The sequence below is a fragment of the Mycetomoellerius zeteki genome, unplaced genomic scaffold (assembly GCF_001594055.1).
Source record: "Mycetomoellerius zeteki isolate Tzet28-1 unplaced genomic scaffold, Tzet1.0 scaffold597, whole genome shotgun sequence".
Classification (NCBI taxonomy): domain Eukaryota; kingdom Metazoa; phylum Arthropoda; class Insecta; order Hymenoptera; family Formicidae; genus Mycetomoellerius; species Mycetomoellerius zeteki.
In genome coordinates, this window is record NW_017257606.1 from 57,783 (window position 1) to 80,742 (window position 22,960).

The window sequence follows — 22,960 nt, forward strand, 5'->3', positions numbered from 1 at the left end:
AAGTTAAATTTTCAAGGCTGTTAACTTTATCTTAACTTAGTTAAAAAAAAAATAGTTAACTTACCCAATCCTGCTAATAAATCATAAAATTAGTACTGTATTATCTGCAGTTTCTTACCCTTAATTATTTAAATTTTTATAATTACGTAAATTTTTGTAAGATCAGTAGTTTTTAATAGTATCTGGGGGTCGATTATGTATCTCGAAATGAGGTGAAAATTACAAAAGTGAGCAAATTCACTAGTTATTGACCAATTAAATTATGAGTATTCTAGTGAATTTGCTCACTTTTGTAATTTTCACATTATTTCGATCCCCTGGTCGGTGGCTGGTTTAAATTTTTCATGAAAAAAGCTAGGATGACTGATCTCAAGTTTATCACTATCACAATTGTCCATACAAAAATGTTTAGCGCGAAAATCGAAACGCATGCGCAAACAATTTGCTGCGCAGCCGTTGACGCGAAGTTTCATCACTTTCATCAAGAAATATTTGTGTACTGCATTCAATTTTCTTGACTGTTCCCGCGCTTTTATTGATGCGTCCTGGATATAAACTTATGTAAAAAATACGTTGATTTCTGATATTCCTGAAGGATATTAGTGCACATCATTCGCACGCCGAAAGTCGTATTGTTATCAGTCACCGAAGATCTTTGATGTGTCCGGCGGAATTGCTTTACCGAATTCATCGGTTTGTTTAGGTTAGTGTTTGTATGAAAAATACTTTTTCCAATTTCCTCTTGAACATTATGCGATTAACTGTCACAACAAATTCGGTCATTTGCACTAAATACTTTAAATTCATATTAAAAACGAAGTTTATATCAAGATAAAAGCATATTAATGTTTCAAATAATTAAATACTCGATAATGATATCATTACGTTATTTAAAGGAATATGTATGTATTATTTTGTTGTCAAAGTTGATTATGCTACTGCATTTACTTTTTATAAAGCTACCCTTTTAAGTCTTAGTACATAAGATTAAATTATTTGTATCCTGTTTGTATTTCTTTTCTTCAAAATACTGGAAAGACCATCTTGTAAAAATCATTTAATAATTTTTGTATATTTATAAAGTTAATGAGAGAAAATTAACGATCCATCATATATATATGTAGTAAAAGACTAAAAATCATTGTGTATAGTAAGGATTAAATGTATGCTAATTCAATGTAATGCAAGTAACCGAATTTACCAATGTTTGTTAATCTTATGCATAGAAAATTAATAAATACATGTCATGAAATTTTAATGTGAATTCTCTTTAATTCTTCCATCATCTGCATATTTCTAGTTTATCAATAATTGTGATTTTAATCTTCTGCTGTCAGTCAATTTAATTTAGATTTACTTGAGGAATCTTGATGTTATTCTGATCTTAAAATATTTATTTCAGATTGCAACTTCTAAGAAAGTTATTAGACAATGGATAGCAGTCCAGGAAAGTTACTTTATACTCCACGGCGAGCACAGAAATGTCTTTTTGCACCGTCCAGTGACAAGTCTGCTAAAAAAAGCGTTTCTCGGGAATCAGAGCATATCAGAGATGACAAGTCCTCGGGAGATGAATCAGATTTGGGGCCCATGTCACCTTTGGCTCTCACTGATCGAAGTCCAAGTATCAGCGATCAGAGTACTTCAGGCAGAGAATTTGTCTCTCCACTTGCGACACCTGAAAAGTCAATCGTCTCCAATACGTCTGTGTCCTGGGATCGTTTAAGATTCAACATGGAGGAACGCATGTCACCCTTTAGGTCACTTAAAAAGGTCACCAGGGAGGCTAGAAATTCACCAAGATGTAAAATGTTCTCTGCTAGCCACTTTCAGAGATCGTTGTCATCCAGTCCAAGGGAACTGATGGGTCAATTGACACCGCAACGCTCAAAGACAAACGCGGAACAAATGAACGAAGTAGTACCAGAAACACCCCAGCGAAGCTTCGCCACGGAGATACAGAATCAAAGTATCACAGAAACACCTCGAAAGAGCAGTACTCTCGAGAGCAAGCAAATGACGCCGTTGAGTTCTGTAAGCAAGACGGTTCCGTTGCCAAAACTGCACAGGCGAAAGTCTTTCAGTACGATTGAAACGAGCGTGGGTTTCTCGCCTGAGCAGAAGGAGAACACATTGAAGAGGCGTGCGCGCGAGCAGTCGGGAGCGAAACCAACGAAACTGTTTAAGGGAGACGACGGCTTCGTGCCTAAAGCGAGAGCATCGCTGTTTCAGGAGAGGAAACACGAACACGATAGCTTAAAGGATTTCTCATTAAGTACGAAAACGTTTTACAGCGGCAACGTGAAGAAGTCCGAGCGGCCTTTCAGCAGCTACAAGAGCAGCGACATTAAAAGGAGACGAAGTTTACCTCCACAAAACAGCAGTAGACGTTCATTGACAAAGAAGCGGAAATTTGGTAAGATAAACGCTGGTGTCGGTCATGGGATCAAGAAACCGAAACCTAAGGTGAATACAGAGGCATTGAAAAATGAGGGACAGCATGTTATTCAGCTTCTCACAGCTTCGAGCAAGAGTTCACCTGTGGAAGAAGCTCAACCGATGGCAGCAAACACGATTGCGGAAAGGGCCCCGTCGCCAATGATCGACGAGAATAAGCGATTTTTTAAAACCAACAAGACAATCAGATTAAATCAAGCAGCTACGGTAACGGTAAATGATAAGATTAAGTTGAAGGTCGCGGATGGTAAAATTGAATTGAAAGAGAATCAAAAACGCGCTCCATCCACGAATCCACATAAGCAAAAGCTAAAAGCTATGAACGTCTCTCTGGATGCCACCGATCTGACCGTCGACGAACCGGAAGTTGAGGCTACATTGCAGCAGGACAAAGTTAATGATCTCTTGAAAATTCTAGAGGATGACTGGGCGAACGACGAGTACGATACGATGGCATCATTGACCCATATAGCGAATGCGTTTTCTCCGTTACATTCGACGACGACGTTGTCAAAAGACACAATTATGTCTCCAGCTACCGAGCTTAGCAACATGACTTCGACGATGAACATTACGGACGCCGCTCCTTTGAATAACTTCGGAAATCTTTCACTTGAGAACGCTAATAATAGTAATAAGAATAATAATAATGAAAAAGAAACTGAAAAAGAAATCGAAGAGGATACCGAAAAAAAATATTTTCCGTTATTTAATAAAGGATATTCTGTACCTGATAATATTTTTGAGTAAGTTTGTGAGTTATAAATCTTAAATCTTATATTTATCCATAAGATTTTGACTTGCACAAAATTATTTTGTTCTTTTTTGTTCTATCGTATTAATTTTATATTATTCTGTTATTATGTATTAATTTCTCAATATTTTAATCTCGTTTATATAATTTATATTTTTTAGTATACGATTGTCTTTTTGAAAAAATATTTTAAGTCGTGCAAAGATACTTTTAAAGATTCTTAAAATTTATTTTAACGAGAGAAAGAGATACATGTTTTAACTTCTGCTTTAGAGAGACAAGTAATGCCAATACTACAAAAGCAACAAAAAGAAATATGCAATGGCAGCTATCCACGAAAGGTGGTGGTTCAGAAAATCAGTATCAGCTAGACGCTGGTCAGAAACGTTTCGGCGCTATTCAATGTCCAGAATGCAACGTTGTGTACCAAGTGGGTGATCCTGAGGATGAAAACGCTCACTTGAATTATCACAATAGCACACGGATTTTAAAATTCCATGTACGTTACATTTGTACCTGCAAAATGAATACTATATTTCACTGTAGATACTATATTTAAATATTTTTGTTGTACATGATATTTCAGGGTTGGAAGAACGAGCGAGTTATATTGGAGGATCCTTTTATCTCCAGCAGAATAATCTTAATCGAGCCACATGACCCCAAGCAACATTGGAAGAAAGTGTTGGAGATTTTAGTCGTTGTAGATAGGGATTTGGGACTGGCGGACATGAATATTTCGGATTACCAGAACAAGAAGGCAAGTATATGCATCTTATACTCATCGGCCCGTATTCAGAACGCGCTTTTATCGATAAAAGCGCGTCTTTATCTCTGAAATTCTATAATATGCGTGACGTAAAGTATAATATGTTAGCTAACATCGTTGTAAGCGCGTTCTGAATACGAGCCATCATTTTTACCGTACAAACATTTATGTTTTACAAACACATTTTTTTATCGCACATCATCGAATTTAATATAGAAATAATTTGATAAAAATGCATTTCTTGCAGATTTTCTTGTATATACGCGAAAAAAACGTTCTCGGAGTATTGGTGGCAGAACATATCAAAACGGCGTTTCGCATGATTCCTGAACTAATCGAACTTAACTGTTGCACCGCAGAGAGTACACCTACAAAATGTGGCATAAACGTCGTTTGGACCGCGATGAGTCATCGCAAACAGAGTATAGCCACTAAACTCGTCGATACTTTGAGGTAAACTGCACATTAACGCATACATGTCGACTTTCTTTGAGAAAGTCTTACATTGTTCAAAATATCTCTCTTCGTTTGTTTTAGAGCCAAATTCTTCTATGGTTACGTGATGTCGTTGGACGACATAGCGTTCTCAATACCGACTCCAAGTGGCAAAATCTTCGCCGAGAAATATACGAGAACGAAAAATTTCAAGGTTTACAACTGAATCCACTATACTTAAGCTCCAACATTCGTTCTTTCTAAATGGTTGCGTCTTTTGCATTGTTAGCGAAACAACTACTTAATACATTATACATCTTATTTTATCGTATTTTATCTTAATAGTTATGTATTTTTGTGAAACCTTTACTTAGATGTTGATACGAAGAAACAAAAATTTCTTGAATTTTATGAATCAATTTTAATGAATTTGTTTTTTTTTTATTTAAAGTGTTGCTGTATTTTACTATAATTTCGAACCTAACGCAATACTTTTTTTTATAATAAATTTGAAATATCAGAAGATATACATCTGAGATATAAAGTTGATTGGATACTAATATATAGAATTACTTTTAGAAAAAGTTAAGTTATATATATAGTAAAATTATTATGTTCTTGTAACACATTTTTGGTGATGCCATCTCTAATTGATGAAATATATATATTCTTGCTACTCATTTTTGTATTTTTTTATGTAACATATGAATAATATATTTATTTGTGTTATACTTAAAATAATCTGTGTTGTGGATTAAAAAATAAATATAAATTATAGCTAAGTAAAAAAATATTTTCATTAACCAAACTCAAATATCGTAAATGTTATAAACAATCTTTTGAACAAATATAAAATATAGTATATAAAGAAAGAACTTAGATGAAAAACAAAAGATATGCTAATTATTAGCACATTTAATAATATTTTGTAGTACAAAATTATATTTCGCAATTAATAACTAAAAAATGTAGTTAAATGTCACTAATTATAGTGCATTTTTTTATCCTTATTCTAATTGTTGCAAGCATTTTTTAAATATTAATATTTCAATAAAACATTTGAATTATAGTAGATCTTGAGTTACATATAGTTAATCTTGATGATCAACAAAAAAATAAAGAAAAGGAATACTGTTTCGTTTTATGAAATTAGTCTTTCCGAAATTATATGAACTAAAAATAGTATCACAATGTGTATGTTAAATCTGATACTGATTATACTAAACACAATGTAATCTAAGTCCTAGCATCATTAATTAATCATTTTACATCCTACGATAGCCGCGTCTACCGCCTCTGTTGCCTCTTCCATATGAATCTTCTTGTTCTTTTTTCTTTTTCCATACATCATATCTTTCAGACATTTTATATACTTCCTCAGGTACTTCCTGAAATAAAAAGTATAAATTGGTAGACTCTATTTACACAAAATTAAAAATTAAAATATTCCTTATATATCTATTAACCTGATTAGCTTCTTCAAGGATATCAATGAGTGCTTTAGCATGATGCCAGTCTTGTCTTGTCATAAAAGTGATACTTTCACCTGTTCGACCTGCGCGTCCAGTACGACCGACTCGGTGAACGTATTCCTCTATATCCCGTGGGAAGTCATAATTCAATACGTGTCTAAAATGAAGATAAAAATATATTGATATATCTTGAATAATGTATTGTATTAATATGTAAAACTTACGTAATATCTTCAATATCGATTCCTCGACTAGCCACGTCGGTCGCGAGAAGGATCTGAACAGCTCCAGTCTTCAAATCTTCTAACGCTTGTTCCCTGTCTGCTTGATCTCTATCGCCGTGAATACTCTGACAATCGATATTCGTTAAAGCCAGATCACTAGAGATATCGTCCACTTTTGATTTCTTACCGAAAAATACTATGACCTTATCGTGAGGGCCCATTTCTTGGAAGAACTGATGCATCTACATTAATAATAATATTAAACTAATATGACATCTCCAAGATAATTTATAGTCAATTTTGTATAAACATGTGATATCACTAACCATATCTGTTTTCTCGTCTTCATTAGCCATGTAAATCCTCTGTGTTACAGAATGAACAGCTGCTAAGTCAAGTGATCCAACAAATACTTGAATCGGATTTTTCATGTATGACTGGGCTAAGCGTCGTACACCCTGGGGCCACGTAGCGCTGAGGATGAGTGTTATATATTATGTAATATTTATTAATATTATAATATATTGATATTATACATGAATTTTTAGATAAACTATATTCTAAATTATATATTCTAGAGAGGTAATATAAATCATTTATTTAAAGAAGTAACATATCTAATAAACTTTACAAATAGAAATAAAGAAAATATAGATTCTAAAAGGATAAAAAATTATCATGATTAATTTTTTTCTTTTTTTCTTAAAAGAATCGCATTTTAAAAAATAGTAAGAATTTTAAAAAAATGTAACTTATATACCTTGTCATAACAGTTTGTCTATCTGGTCGTACACCCAGAAGAGTCTTACGAATTTGAGGTTCAAAACCCATGTCCAACATACGATCTGCTTCATCGAGTATAAGATACGTCACAGCCGACACATCCAATACATTTGCTTGAACCAAATCGTTTAATCTTCCGGGAGTTGCAATTACAATTTGCACACCTTTTGTCACAGTGTCTATTTGTGCTTTGCGATTTCCACCACCGTATACGCACACCCTTAAATATTTTACAATCAAAACATATTATGAAGTTAAAGATATAAGTACATATTATTTGAAATAAACTTACGCTTTAATACCGTGGTAAGAGTATTTTCCTACTTCCTTTTCAATTTGCAATGCCAATTCTCTCGTTGGAGCCATAACAAGAACATTTGGCCCAGGACGCTCGTTGCGTGGAGTTACTTGCCCATCGATGTGAATCAAAGCAGGCAGTAAAAAGGCAAGAGTTTTTCCTGAAATCGTAATTATTCTCTTATGCAGACGCATATAATAGATCGCAAAATAAAAACAATCGATTCTAGGTTTCTCAAAGTGTAATATATATATCTTCATAATATGCAAAATATATTTTTTTATTTCTTATAAAATATTATAAATCAAATATTTTATTCTATATATATATATATATAAAATTTGTGTTGCAAACAATTAATTGTTTTAATATAAATATTCGAATGAATTGATTTGATTTTTAATCGTAATACACAATCTATATGTTTTATCAACATTCTTCGAGGATATAAATTTAAGTGCTAATTGGCGTCGAAGATGGTGCTGGCCAGTGCTGACTCAAAGACGCTAAGCGTGGTTAATCACCAGATGGAGCTATTTCCGGCTCCTTATAAAATGCGAAAAATCGCGTATGTAAGCGCAAGTGGGATTGAACCCGGATCTACAGATCGCGAATCAATCGCACCGAGCGGCAAGCCACTCAACGCCTCGAACAATTCTAATTTAGGGGGGATTATTAGCGTTTTCAGACTGATTGTGTTGAAAGTCCGAAAGTTATCGGCGCGCAATCATATTTGAAATAAATTTATTTAATAAAGAATATATATATTATTCGAAATATCTAACTTTGACCGTGATGGCATTCTCTATCGCACTTGATGTATTCATATACTGATTTCTTAAGTCTTAATAAAAACACTCAAACCTGTTCCAGTTTGCGCTATCCCAATTAGATCCTGACCTCTCAGTAGAATAGGCCACGCCTGACATTGTATAGGACTTGGTTTTTCAAAGTTTTGTTTTCGTATTTCCCTAAGGATATCTGGAAACGCCTGCAAAATAAATGAAATAACATGTCAGTATGTGTTAAAATAATAAATGAACTTATGAATTCAACTGCTTTATTACATGGAAAGCTTGTTCAAAAGTTTGCACAGGATTTGGTATTTTCATGTTTTCATCGGAACCTCCTTCGTTCTCAAAAACATGTCTAACTTCTATGTTATTGTTATTCTTCCTGAAATGAGCTACCACTGACTGTGGCATATTAGCAATGGCCGGATCTTCTTTGTAAAAATTTTTTATAATAGGAGGCAAAGCCGCCCATCTCTGCTTCTGACGCTTCTCCTGTAAAAAAAAAACTATTGTTATATTTGTGTACTCACTTATATTGTAATTTATCTTTTATTATCGTGTGAAACATACATATTCTTCATTAGCCTTGCCCCAATCAAAATTAGCCCAATCAATTTCTTCCTTTTCCTCAGGCTGAGATGTTTTTTGCACAGATTCATTTTCGTATGTATTACTTCTTTCAGTTACACTTCTTTCAGTTACACCTCTTTCAGTTACACCTCTTTCATTTACACCCCTTTCAGTTAATAACTCCTTTATTAAACTCTTAGCTCGTTGTTGCGCGTTATCCGTACCAGTTAGTGTCACAGCACTCTGTCCATTTTCATTATGTTGTCTGTCGATCTATGTAAAGATAAAGAAAATCTGTTATATATATTAAATATAGAATTGAATATAATGGATTAAATTTTACAATACATATTTTATTACATTGTTTAGGATATTTTATTTACATTAATTTTAGCACCACTATCTTCTTGTAGAGCTTTAATCTTGCTACCACCCCTCCCGATGAGTCTTCCAATGTTACTGCTATCAATGTACATAACAAGTCCGTTTGTACTATCTGACTTTTCATCACTTCTTCTATATAAATCATTATTGTAATTCGGTCTACTTGAGTCATTGTTATCTCCAAATGATCTGTTGGAGCGTCTATAAAATTGACTGTCTCTTTCGCTTTTATTTCCTCTCCTTTGATCATAACCTCGATCATATCTCCTTGATGATGTTCTATCATCATTTTCCCAACTGTCACCCATTATCAAAAGTAATAGAAATTCTTCTATTCAAAATTAATACCTGAAATATATCCCATATGACTTATGAAGTAAAGCTTTTCTTTTTTTCATATGTATAAAAGTGTTCAAAAAGGAGCATAAATGATACTTTGTATTGTATTGATAAAATGTAGATAAATTGTTCCAAAACTATTAAAATTGTCTTATTGCAATCATATTAAATGCAACATTATGCTTAATACAGTATGCCTAAATAAATTAATTTTTTCACATGCTATCATTCCTATTAGACAGTAGAGATAAGAAATGAATAAAACGTATGTACAATTCGATATATTTATAAATATTCTACATTTATAATAATTACTCAAGATTCGCAGATATTCATTAATTAACAAATTAAAATGAATTCGACTCTGTACATTTATTCAATCTGATTCAATCCAAAATGTCTGTTTTCTGTTCCTGCATTCTCTGAACCAATGCACAGGGTGCAATAAATTGAAATAAAAGGCCTGTTCTTTTTAACTGAACTTTTGCACCAGTTCATCTTTCTTCCTCTTCTCTCCGGAAGGAAAGAAGAGGAAGAAAGATAAACTGGTGCAAAAGTTTAGCTAAAAAGAACAGGCCTAAAACGTACATTTATTTCATTTTAACTTATTGCATGTATTTAATGTATACCTATTCAAAAAATGCAGAAATAAAAAACCTCATAATACGAAGTACATGACGATGAAAATTGATTTATTTCAACATACACTGCCAGGAAAAAGCGTTTTACGATTCAATATCGCTGCAGGGAGGAAATGGATGCCTTGATAAGCTTCAGAAGCTTTTTGAACCGTCCTTAAATCGTCTATTCCCAACGTTCCATGTAACTCACCAGTACTTTGTGGTTAGATTCCTGATACGTGAATATCGTGTTACAAGATTAGCTGAGACAGCATTACACTACGTTAATCTCGCATGCTGCGACAAGGACGAACGTAAAAAAACCTATTCACAGAGGAGAGAATAAACAAACAACGCCGGACGATGGGACACGTTCTCTGTGTTATGTGTATGATGCCTAACTTATTCGATTGACGCCGAAAGTACGCAAGGAACGGCAAGGAAAAACGACGCCTCTCGATGTTGCCGGTATCCGTTTCAATATATAGCCGCACTGCGCTATGATCTCGAACGAGTTGAATGAGAACTATAGTGCCTGACCATTTGTAGATACACTCGATACACCAAGATACACCGGATAGACCATCAACTATCTTACACCGAATGACTGGACCAAACAAACCACAACAAACCCACGTGATCGACGCTCGTAACTTTTCCCGGCAACATTGGAGAGCCTAGGGATGACCCGGAGGACTTGAAATGATCCCCACAAGCCACAACGGTCAATTAACTCACAGAATAGAACCTGTATGAAAATCATAATTATATAATCGTAAATAGACAGGAGAAACGGTGGCAATTAGTTGTTTCTTCTAGCTGTCTGCAACGTAATGTTCAAGAGTTTTTTTTTCGCACGTAATATTTAATGTGTGCGTGTTTTGAAAAATAAGTTACGGAGTACAGAATATGAAATTTAACCTTTAGAAGTTATATCGTGTCTGCTGCTGGTTAATTGCTCAATTAGTATTGATCTGAACGCGTTCCATTCGCGATAAATTAATTACGGTCGACTTTCTCCGATCTTATAGCGTTTTCGAGTGGAGTTGGAGTGGGTTTGAAACTAATCTGAGTCGGATTATTTTGATTTCTGATTGGAGATTATGATACTTTCGGGTCAAACATTGGTTAACCGAACCACCACTCGAAAACGCTATTAGAATCTTTGAAAATTTCTAGCTTTTCCAATATCTGTACTCTCTCGCTTTTACGCCAACAGCACTGGAGTTCTTACCCTGGTGAAAATTTTTCTCATAATTTTTATACGAATTGGAACATTTTTCAGAAATACTCAAAAATATTCGAAAAGTTTACATCTCTCAAAATTTTTCATACATGTGAATTCTGAAATATTCTGAGATTTCTTATCCCCCATAATTTAAAAAAAATATTTTTTAATTTTTTAGATTTTATAACATTTCATCAGAAATTATACTTAAAATCTTAGAAATCTTACGATATTTCATAATTAACTTATATAGAAAATTCTGAGAAAAGATGTAGATTTTCTGAGAAGTGTTCCAATTCCCACTCAAAAACGCTATTAAAATCTTTGAATTTCTAGCTTTTCCAATATCTGTACTCTCTCGCTTTTACGCCAACAGCACTGGAGTTCTTACCCTGGTGAAAATTTTTCTCATAATTTTTACGAATTTTTACGAATTTTATACGAATTGGAACATTTTTCAAAAATACTCAAAAATATTCGAAAAGTTTACATCTTCTCTCAAAATTTTTCATACATGTGAATTCTGAAATATTCTGAGATTTCTCATCCCATAATTTAAAAAAAATATTTTTTAATTTGTTAGATTTTATAACATTTCATCAGAAATTATACTTAAAATCTTAGAAATCTTACGATATTTCATAATTAACTTATATAGAAAATTTTGAGAAAAGATGTAAATTTTCTGATTAAAGATGTAGATTTTCTGAGAAGTGTTCCAATTCCCATTCGAAAACGCTATTATAGAATCTTTGAATTTCTAGCCTTTCTAATATTTATAGAGATTTCCCTACTCTCTGGCTTTTACACCAACAGCACTAGAGGTCTTCTAATAAGAGGAACTCTAAACAGCACGTGCACTGTAAGAAATTTCTGTTGTAAACTTCCAAAAGTATTGGAAGTTTTTATATATCCAACAAACTGTAAATTTAAACAGTTGTATTGTGAAATTACAATAACATTTTGTGGTAAAGTATTGCAAGTATTACAATATATGCAAATCTCAAATGCGCAAACACGGCACGCACTAGTTATGTAAATTCACAAAAATTTCTATTGTAAATTTACAAATATTGTGAAATTACAACAAAACGTTACATATGGTTTGTACCCAAACAGAACAACAAGTCACGATAACATCAAAATGACATTAAAATGAATCGGAAATGATTGAAAAATAATTTTTAATGATCATTTTGGAGTCATTTTGACATTATTTTGATATTATAATGACTTGTTGTTCTGCTTGGGTAAATTTATTGTAAATTTTTATTGTAAGTTCACAAACATTTCTAACAGTATGCGCTAAATAATACACTTCTTTAAACAATAGGTCTGTTCGCGTTGCTTGCACTTTTGGCACTCGGCATCTTCGTTTTCTCTCTTTTCAAGGCCAAATATATATTTATCTCATTTTAAGTGCAAAAATATTTGGGGATTTCATGCAACGCGAACAGACCTAATAGGTTTATTCTCGTCGCAAGTTCCAACGTGCTTCAATATGCTCCTATCATAGTTCCTACTCACTCTATCAAGCGTTGGAGTGAGTAAGAGCTATTGTAGAACTTATATTGGAACATGTTGGAGCGACGCGAACAAACCTACACAGAGAAAAAAATGCTGTTGATTCAATTAAAATCTATATTACGAGCTGTCACTAACATAAGTAATTAATTCATATATATTCCCTATAAGCGCAAAATGTTCCTAGAATGTTACATGAATATTATTAAAAAATTAAAATAATGTTATTATAATATTTCGAAAATATCATAAACATTTTTTTAATATTACAGGAGTATTAATATATCCAGTTCTACAACTGAGAGCAAAAATCATTTTTAGTTTTTAAACGTATACTTATACTGAACAGATGTAACAGTTTTACAAATTAAAGTAAATGCTGTTGTAATACTTTCTAATGTTTATACGATATTACAGTAACATTATTTAATATTAAATAATATGCGCTTATAGGGTTTTTATTGACATAAAGGCCTTGATTATTGAAATAATAATTTATGTCTTTATGTCAATAAAAATATACATAAATTAATCACTTATGCTAGTGACAGCCCGTAATATAGACTTTAATTGAATCGACAGCATTTTTTTCTTAGAATAATGCATTAGATAGAGAAGCAACGTCTCATTTTATCGCATTGCGATCGGTGTTTATTGGCCGCGTTCAGTAAAATGTTTATGTTGGAAGTTTTTTCACCCAGCTGATTGGATTATATTTTCAGATCTAACAGTATAATCCAATCAGCGTGAAGAAAACTTTCAACGTTGCAAAATATAAACATTCCGCTGCAGGCAACCATGCATTGAATTGGTCAATTAGCAAACAGTTGAGTATCATTCGGGAAAATATGAAGGTTTATTAATGCAAAAAGTAATTTTATTGAATAATTTATATGCATAAATATAATTTTTTCTATAATAAGTATAAATCTGTAAATTAAATAATAATGAAACATATATAAATTTCTTAGTTAGCTGGAATACATGATCAATTAAAAAATGTTAACGTCTTATTTCTTTCAATTTAAATTAATTTTAGCGTTTCTACATTACAGTGTGAATTTGAATTGATCCGAGATTAATTAATCAGGAAGTGAATTCATCCAATCGAAGTATGTGACGTAATTAATCAATTACGGATCGATTCAAATCTACTACAATCACGTTGTTATTAATCTCGATTTAATTGATGTTTTATCCTTTTTTACTTATTAAAAGAGATAAAGAGTGAATTAAACCGAGATTAAAGTTAATCTGCATTGGTAGAAATGGGCATTATTTATTACGGTTGTCTTCCAACATTTTCAACGGAAATGTGCAATATCTATCTATATAAGCAGGTCTATGCTTTCTGCAAAAAAATATGGCACCTTCAATCGATCAAAGACATGTCTTTGCAATCGATCGATGATATGGATTAATTAACGCCGTCCCTGTTCGATCAAGTTTACTCGCTCAACCCTTTCGCAGGTTACGGGAAGATGCACTTTTCATTCGATTAACTGTTTCACCGCGTTCTGCGAAGTTTCGCGGTAAAACACATTCGTTAGTATTCCCGTTGATGCACGTCGTGCTGCGGCTTGAAGTTAGGCGCGCTTTAATTCTGCTTCGGATGTATCTCCTTCTAAATATTAATTAATTTTTTTATATGTATGTCTTGCTTACGTTCTCAGATAAATAACTCGGATATAATAATGTGGTACTTTTCCTTTCGTTGATTGTTTACAAATTTACTCTTGATTCTTTTGATTAATTGCCCGGTAAAAAATTTATCATATGTATAATTATGTATAAACATACATAAGCATGTATAAATATTCATAAACATACATAATTTTATATGAAATATGTCCATACATCCTTTTTTCTCTTGTAAAATTACATTTTAGTGTAATAGAAATAATAATAGCAATGTGAATAAAACATAAAAAATAATTAAAAGAGTAATTTTCACACTATTTATTTTAGAAAAAATCAAGTTTGAAGAAATGTAAAAAGTTATTTATGTATAATTATATATAACATTACGTATATTTATGTATGAGCAATTCTTTTTCATTTTTCCACACAAACTTGTTTTTTTTCTAAAACGAACAATACAAAAATTATCCCTTTAATTATTTTTGATGTTTTCACATTACTATCACTATTTTTATTACACTGAAAAGTAATTTTACAAAAGAAAAAGGGATGTATGAATATGTATGGACATATTTCATATATAATTATACATGTTTATGAATATTTATACGTGTTTGTGTATGTTTAGACACATTTATACATATTCATGCATAAAAAATTTTTTACCGGGTACATGCGATAGTTTAATATTTTTGATCTCTGCAAACGGCGATTTACGATTGTTGATCCATGTTGCATGATCGAAAACTAAATCGTTGCTTTATTATAATTACAAAATATGTAAAATTGTAACATCGAAAACTTTCATATACTTTGCTTATCATCTTATTTTCATAATCTATTAATTATTATATTTAAATCTTTTGTTTTTGTCATTAAGCGTTATAATAAAAAATCTGTTTAAATTTCGAGTACATATTTTGATGCATTTGGATATTTTAATATGTTTTATAGTACGTTTGTATTGTCGGTTTCTTTTTAAATATATTTTACAAAAATTATATATATAAATAAAATTTTATTTTAAAAAATATTAAATGAAATATAGAAACGTTTATTTTATAAACACAAATAAGAGATGAAAGTCATTTTTTGGTTTTACAATTAGTAATAATTCATAAGTGAATATGCATATATATAATTATATCAGTTCTTAATTAATAGACTGTGTGCCGATTCGGCTTGTCCGTATTATTGATTATTGCAATTAATAGCATATGTCTCATCAATCGAAGTAGGGAAATTTGATTAAAAATGGTTTTCTTCTTTTATTTTAAGTTTTGATATAAGAATTATTGTCTCAAATAAAGTTAAAATGTAAAAGATGATTTATTGCATGATCAATAATTGATATAGTATTAAAACTGTTTCTTGAAGAGTTTCTTGTTTAAATCATTATAAACATTATAAAAATATTTCTTATATATTTAAATACATTAATAAGATATATTAATAATATATTTACTAAAAAAAGCAAAGTTAAAATTTAGAAGTTTTTGGAAAAGAAAATTATATTTTGTTATTAATTTGTCTATATTTTAATAATTACATATATATATTACGTGTGCAGAACGTTCCTTCGAATATAATTAAAAATAAGAAGCTTTATAACTCATCGATAGTTGACGGAGATTACATATATAAGTCTTCCAGAAGCCAGACTAACTACTTATTGCAATATCTTGATTGTAATGCTATTACAGCAATTATGACTACTTTGTAATTTCATTAATTCTCTCCGCTTTTTATTTCAGAGTCGATCAGTGTCTACCACTCCTGAGAGCCTCCTGTACACTCACTTTCAAAAGAAAGTTCTGAAGTAATCTCTTCCCGATTCAAGGGATCAGTTCCTTCCGTTTCGGATTCTTCGTTCATTTCCGCGGGACGGCAAGACGCAGGGGTTCCGGAATTACGCTTAGATAACTCCGATGTGTACGTTTACTACAGTATACGTAACGCAAGCTATAGCCCGGAGTTACCTAGGCGTAATTCCTGAACGCACCCCAGCGTTGGCCAGCGTTGGCCAGTCTGCGGAACGTGTGTAGGACACACGAGGCTGGCGATACCTAACGCTGCGCAGAATCGTATCGGCTATGGTGTAACATGAGTTAGACGAGCCGTATTTAATTGTGCACCAGTGTGAAAAGGGACCTTGGAAAGAATGCCGTCGATATCACGCACGGTCTCGCCCTCGATAATCGTTCTCCTAATATTCGAGTATTATTCGGGTGAGTAACCGATCCGCGACGATCCGCGGGAATCGTCGCTCCCGTTCGAACGTGTGTCAGTGTTGTGCTAACTCCTATCTGAATTTGAAAGTACTCGGTCGTGGAGATTGCGATACGGGAATGACTACGGGAATTACGGTAGAGTGATATTCTTCGGGGAGGCGCAACGTAGACTTTCTAATCCCTAAAATAATTTCCCGTTAACTCTTATCCGACTTCTGTTAACTTATAATCTATCCATTCTCTCCCGATCAGTACTTATTTATAATTTCTTTCTGATTTTTGGCAAACGTCTCTAAACGCGCATATTATTTCGCGTCGTAATGTCGCAGTATGATTCAAGAAGTTGTAATTCTAAGAATAGTTCGGGTAAAGTTGTACGTGCGACGAGCTAATATTAATCTAGAAATTTCCCGTTTCTGTGTGAACGACGGTTGAATGATGATTTTTAATTGGTTTTCAATTCTCGACGATTGTTGGATTTATCGTTAACGAATACCCCGACTTGAAATTGTATATCCGTATAATTGAATTGTCGAAAAATGTTTCGCAGGGGCTCGTGGTTCTGCGATCAAATCTTTGGACGTGCCGACGGCTGTGCGCAACGGCACCGGACCGGTGGACTTGACCTGTGCCTACCAGATTGATAAAAACGAAAACGGACTTGTAATCAAATGGTTTCACGAAGCGTATCAAATCTATCAGTGGATTCCGCCAAGTAATTTGCAGTCCTGCTTGCACCCACGCGATCCCGTTATAACTTACACGTTGGCTCCGCGGTATCTGCGCGCTATTATTAAATTTACCTATCGGCGCGGCTGCGTTATACGTAGAAACTGTCGCGAGACATCGCGAAGCGTATTGAAACGAAGGATACCCGTGGAAACTGAAATGTCGCAGCTCGAAGTTATTATAGTATATGCGACCTTAACGAGAAAAAAAAATGCAAGCAGCGAAATAAAATACATACGTTTACTCGCTTGCGTTAGAAGGCGCACAGAGAGAAAAATGTTTGGTATTTGTAACTATAATTATATATTACTATAATTATGATTATTACTGCTATAATAATAATAACAGTAACTATATATATAGTTCCAGCAACAAATGTATATAATTGGCAAAAATCATAATCACTTGAACCATTTTTATGGTAATTTCAACTATTTTATGGTTATAACAACTATAATTATAGTCATTTTAGGTTGCCAATTATATACATTTGTTGCTGGAACTATATATATAGTTACTGTTATTATTATTATAGCAGTAATAATCATAATTATAGTAATATATAATTATAGTTACAAATACCAAACATTTTTCTCTCTGTGCGTAAAAGATACGTTGATTTTTAACTAAGCGATTTTATATAATTTGTACTAAACTTTGGGTTTTTTGAGAGACAGCTTCTTTCAAGTTGCGTGTGAGTACTCGAGACTGAATTTATAGCTATTAATTAAAATTTGTTTATACTTACATATTTAATTCTAGAATCATAAACGCGCGTCGTCAAGTTTACGATAGTTTATGATTCTATAGTTAATGATATTACAAGGATTTTATCTCGACAAGACTGTACTGACAAATTTTTACAAGAAACTTGATGATGTTTCACGAATATTAAAATAATTAATTTTATAATAATTTAAATAATTAATTTCGACATTTTATCACAAATACGAAATATAATGAGGAAGGGATCAATTTACTTTTATATTAGTATCTTCCAAATTTTGAAAAAAAACTGGTAAATTTATTATTTTCAAAATTTGGCTGTAAACAAATAGTGATTATAGATAAATCCGACTTGGTAAAGCTCTCTTCCCCAAAAGTATTATCCCATTAAGATACTTTGTTTAATATTAAACATTTCAAACATTTATTTAATATTTTTACGCTAAATAAATATTAAAAATGTATTTTTTAAATATTATATGCTGATAGAATGTATTTATGCCACCAGTACCGCCACGAGATAATGGAATCATCGAAGGAATTGCGGAATATCCGGCTGAAAACCTGAAGAATCCATATTCGAGTTCGGTAATAAGATTGAAGAATGTTACGATAAACATGACAGGGGAATACACGTGTACGATTAGCACATTCCAGGATGAAGCGAGCAATTCGACAAAGATGATTGTTTATGGCAAGTTTGCGAGAGAATTTAATTTGAAATTCAGCAAATCTTTTTAATTGATCGTTCACACTGTTTAACTGATTGATCGCCTTTTTTTGTTTTTAAGTGCCGGAAAGCAACATGACGGTGCGCACTTATCCCTTTAATAAGACTCACGTGAATTTAACATGTGTGGTCATGGGTGCGCTACCACGGCCGTCTCTGAAGCTTTACGTCGACGGGATCGAGAGCAACAGTTGTGAAAGCGATCGGGGACCCTTAACGGACTGGTACAAAGGTAACCCTCGAACATCGCTGGACGTCATCATCGAGAATACGTTGGATCCTGCTATCATCGAGTGCGAAATGTCAATCCCCGAAACAGAATATAAGCGTCGAGAACGGATCGTCTACTATCCCAGTTCGAATCGTTCCAATGTGATAGACAATGCACCTTAACTCAAAGTGTTCTTATCGTTATTTAACTGTTAACTCAAATTATTTTCTAAAGAGTGAAGAGAAATAATATATAAAGAAACCTGCTTTGTTAGATCTTACCAGCAGAATACTTTTCTAAATAACAAACTGTAAATATTAATGTAGACTTAACAAAATTTACGGTAATCTTGCCGAGAGTCGGAAAAGACAGTTTAAACATGCCTAAACTCTCGAACTTTCAAGCAAGCCTTTTTTTTTAATTTATCAAGTAGATGAGATGTTTATTAAATGTATATTCCTTCCTTATGTTTCAGCGCAATTACTACCCTATCGCACAAATGTTTCACAAGGGAGGCACTACGCGATGTTGCTTGTCGATATCCTTTGTATTGCCATTCTTAAATTAATATGGTAGGATCAAAATAGACTGATTTAATCACAAATTGTACTCCAGGGAAATAAATATTTATTTATTAAATAGATATTTAATGTAATTTAATTTTAGACCTCGAGCCATCAATTCATCTAGTTTTAAAGGAAAAAAAAAGAAATAAAAACACTTTATCTTAAATTGATCATCTATTGAACCTACTTTTACATTTTCCCAAAGCACATATAAATATTAATATATGTATCTCTCGAATTCGATTGTCCGTTGATTCTTCAATGATTTTTAATATTCGTTATTTAACCTTTTACGTATAGCAGTCATAGCTATATCGAAATGACAAAGTGGGTGAATGCGTTGGGGGTGGGAGAGATAATCTTGGATAGTGGGGATGATATCTAGAAGTAGCTGTATCCCTCAAGATTATCATTCGCTTCCCGGCTCTCACCTGTAAAGGGTAAGTAACCATCCGCTGCAAATCTATCCCTCAATAATTCGTACTGGTTTGTAATAGTATCTTAAATTGTCATGGGATATTAAATTCGAATGTAATTATCTTATAATTATCAAAATATATTATTTTTTATTTTCTTGTTTATAACACTACTTCTAATTTGATAATATGTGATACTCTTGTATATTGTAGATCGAAAATTTGTTAACAATTTTTTAAATCGTGTACCTACTGATAGTTTTATACGATATAAATTCATCTTGTTAAAAACGTGCTAATATTTTAATTACAATTAGAAAGGTTGTAATTAAAATGAAATATGTGTATATTATCCGTAATATCTTAGAGCGACAATATCAATTCAAAATGTATGTTATATTTCAGTGAGATTTTAATTTATTAACAGTTATGTAATATATTTAAAACTTTTTGCATTTATTATTACTAACATATTTTCATTGTTTATAATACAGCATTCGCATCTGCAACTGAAGTCATCAGGCTTATCATCGTGCCGAATTTATCATCCCGCTCTTAATCGCCAATACTTTATAAAAAATGAATCACCCTTGGATGCTACTTTTTTTCGCAGGTAATATATAATCTTTTTTTATTACATATTTATAGAATATCCTTAATTTTTATACAAGATGTTAAAAAAAACGTTTAACGTTTATATAATGAATAATACATTACTGAGTAAAAATAATTTCTGAGATATAAATAATTTTATATATTAGTGTTATATAAAAACTGACTTCTTTTTCTGCGTGTTACATAGACGTGAAAAGAGAGAAATTGATATAAGTAGTACTGAATAGTCTATTTGGGAGAATTACAAGTTCAAGTGAGGTGATCTCCCATAATGCCCATTCAATATAATGTCTAGTTGATGTCAACTTATTGATTCCCAGTGAAATTTTTCATTATAAAGTGTGTATGAAAGTTGAATGAGAACATTTAAAATGCCGTTGGTAACTTTATGGTGAATCTTCACGTAGCATGTGACACGTAAATGCCAATAAGTCAGTTATGATACTAACATATAATTAAAATTGTTTATAACTCAGAAATAGTTGAGCTTTCTACCTATGTTCATCAAAGATTTTTTATTCAGTATATGGTGTATAGTATTTATAATATAAATGCTGGTTTATTTTGTACACCTTGTATAAAAGACAGCACGACACTCAGAGAAAAATGCTTTTGGAACTATCATTTTTTTTCATATTAATTAATAGAATGTGCTAACTTCACGAATACTCAAAAAGGAGATCTGTGAAGTTAGCACGACGTTCTATTAATAAATATTTAAAAAATAATGACAGTTCTATGGTAACACTTTTTATAGTTCTACAGTTCCTTATAAAAATAAAAGAGTTTCGTATTTTTTACATTTAAAAACCAAAATTGAAAATATGTTAAATTCGCAAATCTAACGTGATACTTCTCTTCTAAAATACAAGAAAAAATGAATATTTTCACTTTTAGTTACAAATCCCATTAGTATTATACTTTAATTCTTTTTTTCAGTAAATATTTAGTTAAATGTGCATACATTTTATTTATTTACTTATATACTTAAATATAATTGAATACGTACGTAAATATTATTGAAATTTTTTAAAAATTCTATTTTCTTTATATTTAATTTTATAAAGATTTTGTAAAGAGAGAGAGAGAGAGAGAGAGAATTTATAAATTTTGCATTACTGCTTGCGCTGTTTTTAATACACAATATCATATAATATCTCACAGTACTTTTTGCAATAAAGTACGTTAATTATAAAGTACGTTAATTATAAAGATATTTCAAAGAGAAGCTAAGTGAAATTAATAATTACGGTATCTACAGCCTCTTTTATGTTTGCGGGATAATCGGATCAACCGAACTAGCAATGAGACAAAGTGATATCACAGAATTTCACGTTGATCTTTCAGAAACAATGGGTTCTTACAATTTGTGCAAAAAATAGTTTTTTAATCGTTCAATGCTATTGTAATTCACGATATTTTGGACATAATTTTCGGAATTAATTTTGTAAAACTAATTTGTTTAACAGCAAACAACAAATGAGACAAGAATTATATACCTTACCGATTACTTATTAAAAACACCCCAATTAGCACACAATATTTAAAAAATATAAAAGAAAATATTTTTCAAATATTTATTTAATGTAAAAATATTAAATAAATGTTAAAAAAATGTTTTTTAAATATATTGTGTGCTGATTGGGACATTAGAATAAGATGTTATATGCTACAAATATACAAAATAACTAATATTAAAGTCAAATTACATTTTGAGAGAAATAAATCAATTAAATAACAAAAAGTAAGATATTTATATTTTGTTAGAAAGAAATATGCGATAATATTCTGGAATTAAATTAACTAATGACTTCTACTATGTTATATAAAATAAATTTTATATAAATAAGTTTTAATTTTAAAGCTTCCACTCCAACATACTTAATTTTTCCGACTCATATATAAGTAGATGATATCCGTAAAAATGTATCTTATTTAGTTATTTAAACTTTTACTGTCCAGAAGTATACAGATATCTTATTTTTCTAAATATACTAAATAATTTTTTTTAGAAAAATAATAAAAATGATAGTAATAGATAAAAAATAATAATGAGATACTTTCTATACATTATAATTCTATATTACATATTTCAACGTATCAATATTATTGATTTTTTTTTATTTATAATGGAGTTAACATGGACTTGTTAAATTAAAAAATTGTTTATTAACATATAGACTGATAATAACGATCCAAAATAAAAATTCCAAAAGTTGAAGAAAGTTTCATAAAGATATGCATTGGCTTGCATAATATGACATAAGTTGTAATTACTTGATTGACATTCATTACCGGTCATCGATGGCTTTGCCGTCACATCCATAAATGCATTGCGTTGCAGCATACTTGGACTTATTAAACTTCTTTCTGAGCTTTATAAATTTCTCTCATCCATCTGACGTGCGGTAAAAATTGTGTTCTAATTATCGATCATCTACATT

At 31.6% G+C, this 22,960-nt stretch overlaps 3 protein-coding genes across 5 annotated transcripts; 2 read left to right on the forward strand and 1 right to left on the reverse strand.

Moving 5' to 3' along the window:
• Window positions 1–481: 481 nt before the first annotated feature.
• On the forward strand, window positions 482–4,774 carry eco (Establishment of cohesion). Its single transcript, XM_018456740.1, has 6 exons — window positions 482–703; window positions 1,403–3,203; window positions 3,485–3,710; window positions 3,798–3,971; window positions 4,228–4,433; window positions 4,518–4,774. Exons 2-6 carry the CDS (start codon window positions 1,432–1,434, stop codon window positions 4,639–4,641), a joined length of 2,502 nt encoding a protein of 833 aa, XP_018312242.1. The 5' UTR covers window positions 482–703; window positions 1,403–1,431; the 3' UTR covers window positions 4,642–4,774.
• Window positions 4,775–5,506: 732 nt separating this feature from the next.
• Window positions 5,507–10,618, reverse strand: LOC108728263 (probable ATP-dependent RNA helicase DDX43). 3 transcript variants are annotated; one of them, XM_018456743.1, is made up of 12 exons: window positions 10,111–10,618; window positions 8,940–9,288; window positions 8,721–8,829; window positions 8,557–8,690; window positions 8,260–8,478; window positions 8,057–8,183; window positions 7,187–7,352; window positions 6,872–7,114; window positions 6,438–6,585; window positions 6,112–6,353; window positions 5,882–6,044; window positions 5,507–5,803 (listed from the first exon to the last, which is right to left on the reverse strand). In XM_018456743.1, the coding sequence occupies exons 2-12, from the start codon at window positions 9,246–9,248 to the stop codon at window positions 5,681–5,683; spliced, it is 1,983 nt and encodes a 660-aa protein (XP_018312245.1). In that variant the 5' UTR covers window positions 9,249–9,288; window positions 10,111–10,618; the 3' UTR covers window positions 5,507–5,680. The 3 variants fall into 3 exon arrangements, with proteins under 3 accessions (XP_018312245.1, XP_018312243.1, XP_018312244.1); XM_018456741.1 differs by having other exon boundaries at window positions 8,557–8,829; XM_018456742.1 differs by having other exon boundaries at window positions 8,557–8,829; window positions 10,532–10,613.
• A 5,650-nt stretch (window positions 10,619–16,268) lies between these two features.
• Window positions 16,269–19,558, forward strand: LOC108728260 (uncharacterized). Its single transcript, XM_018456738.1, has 5 exons — window positions 16,269–16,520; window positions 17,074–17,238; window positions 18,487–18,672; window positions 18,770–19,063; window positions 19,395–19,558. Exons 1-5 carry the CDS (start codon window positions 16,454–16,456, stop codon window positions 19,493–19,495), a joined length of 813 nt encoding a protein of 270 aa, XP_018312240.1. The 5' UTR covers window positions 16,269–16,453; the 3' UTR covers window positions 19,496–19,558.
• Window positions 19,559–22,960: the final 3,402 nt, after the last annotated feature.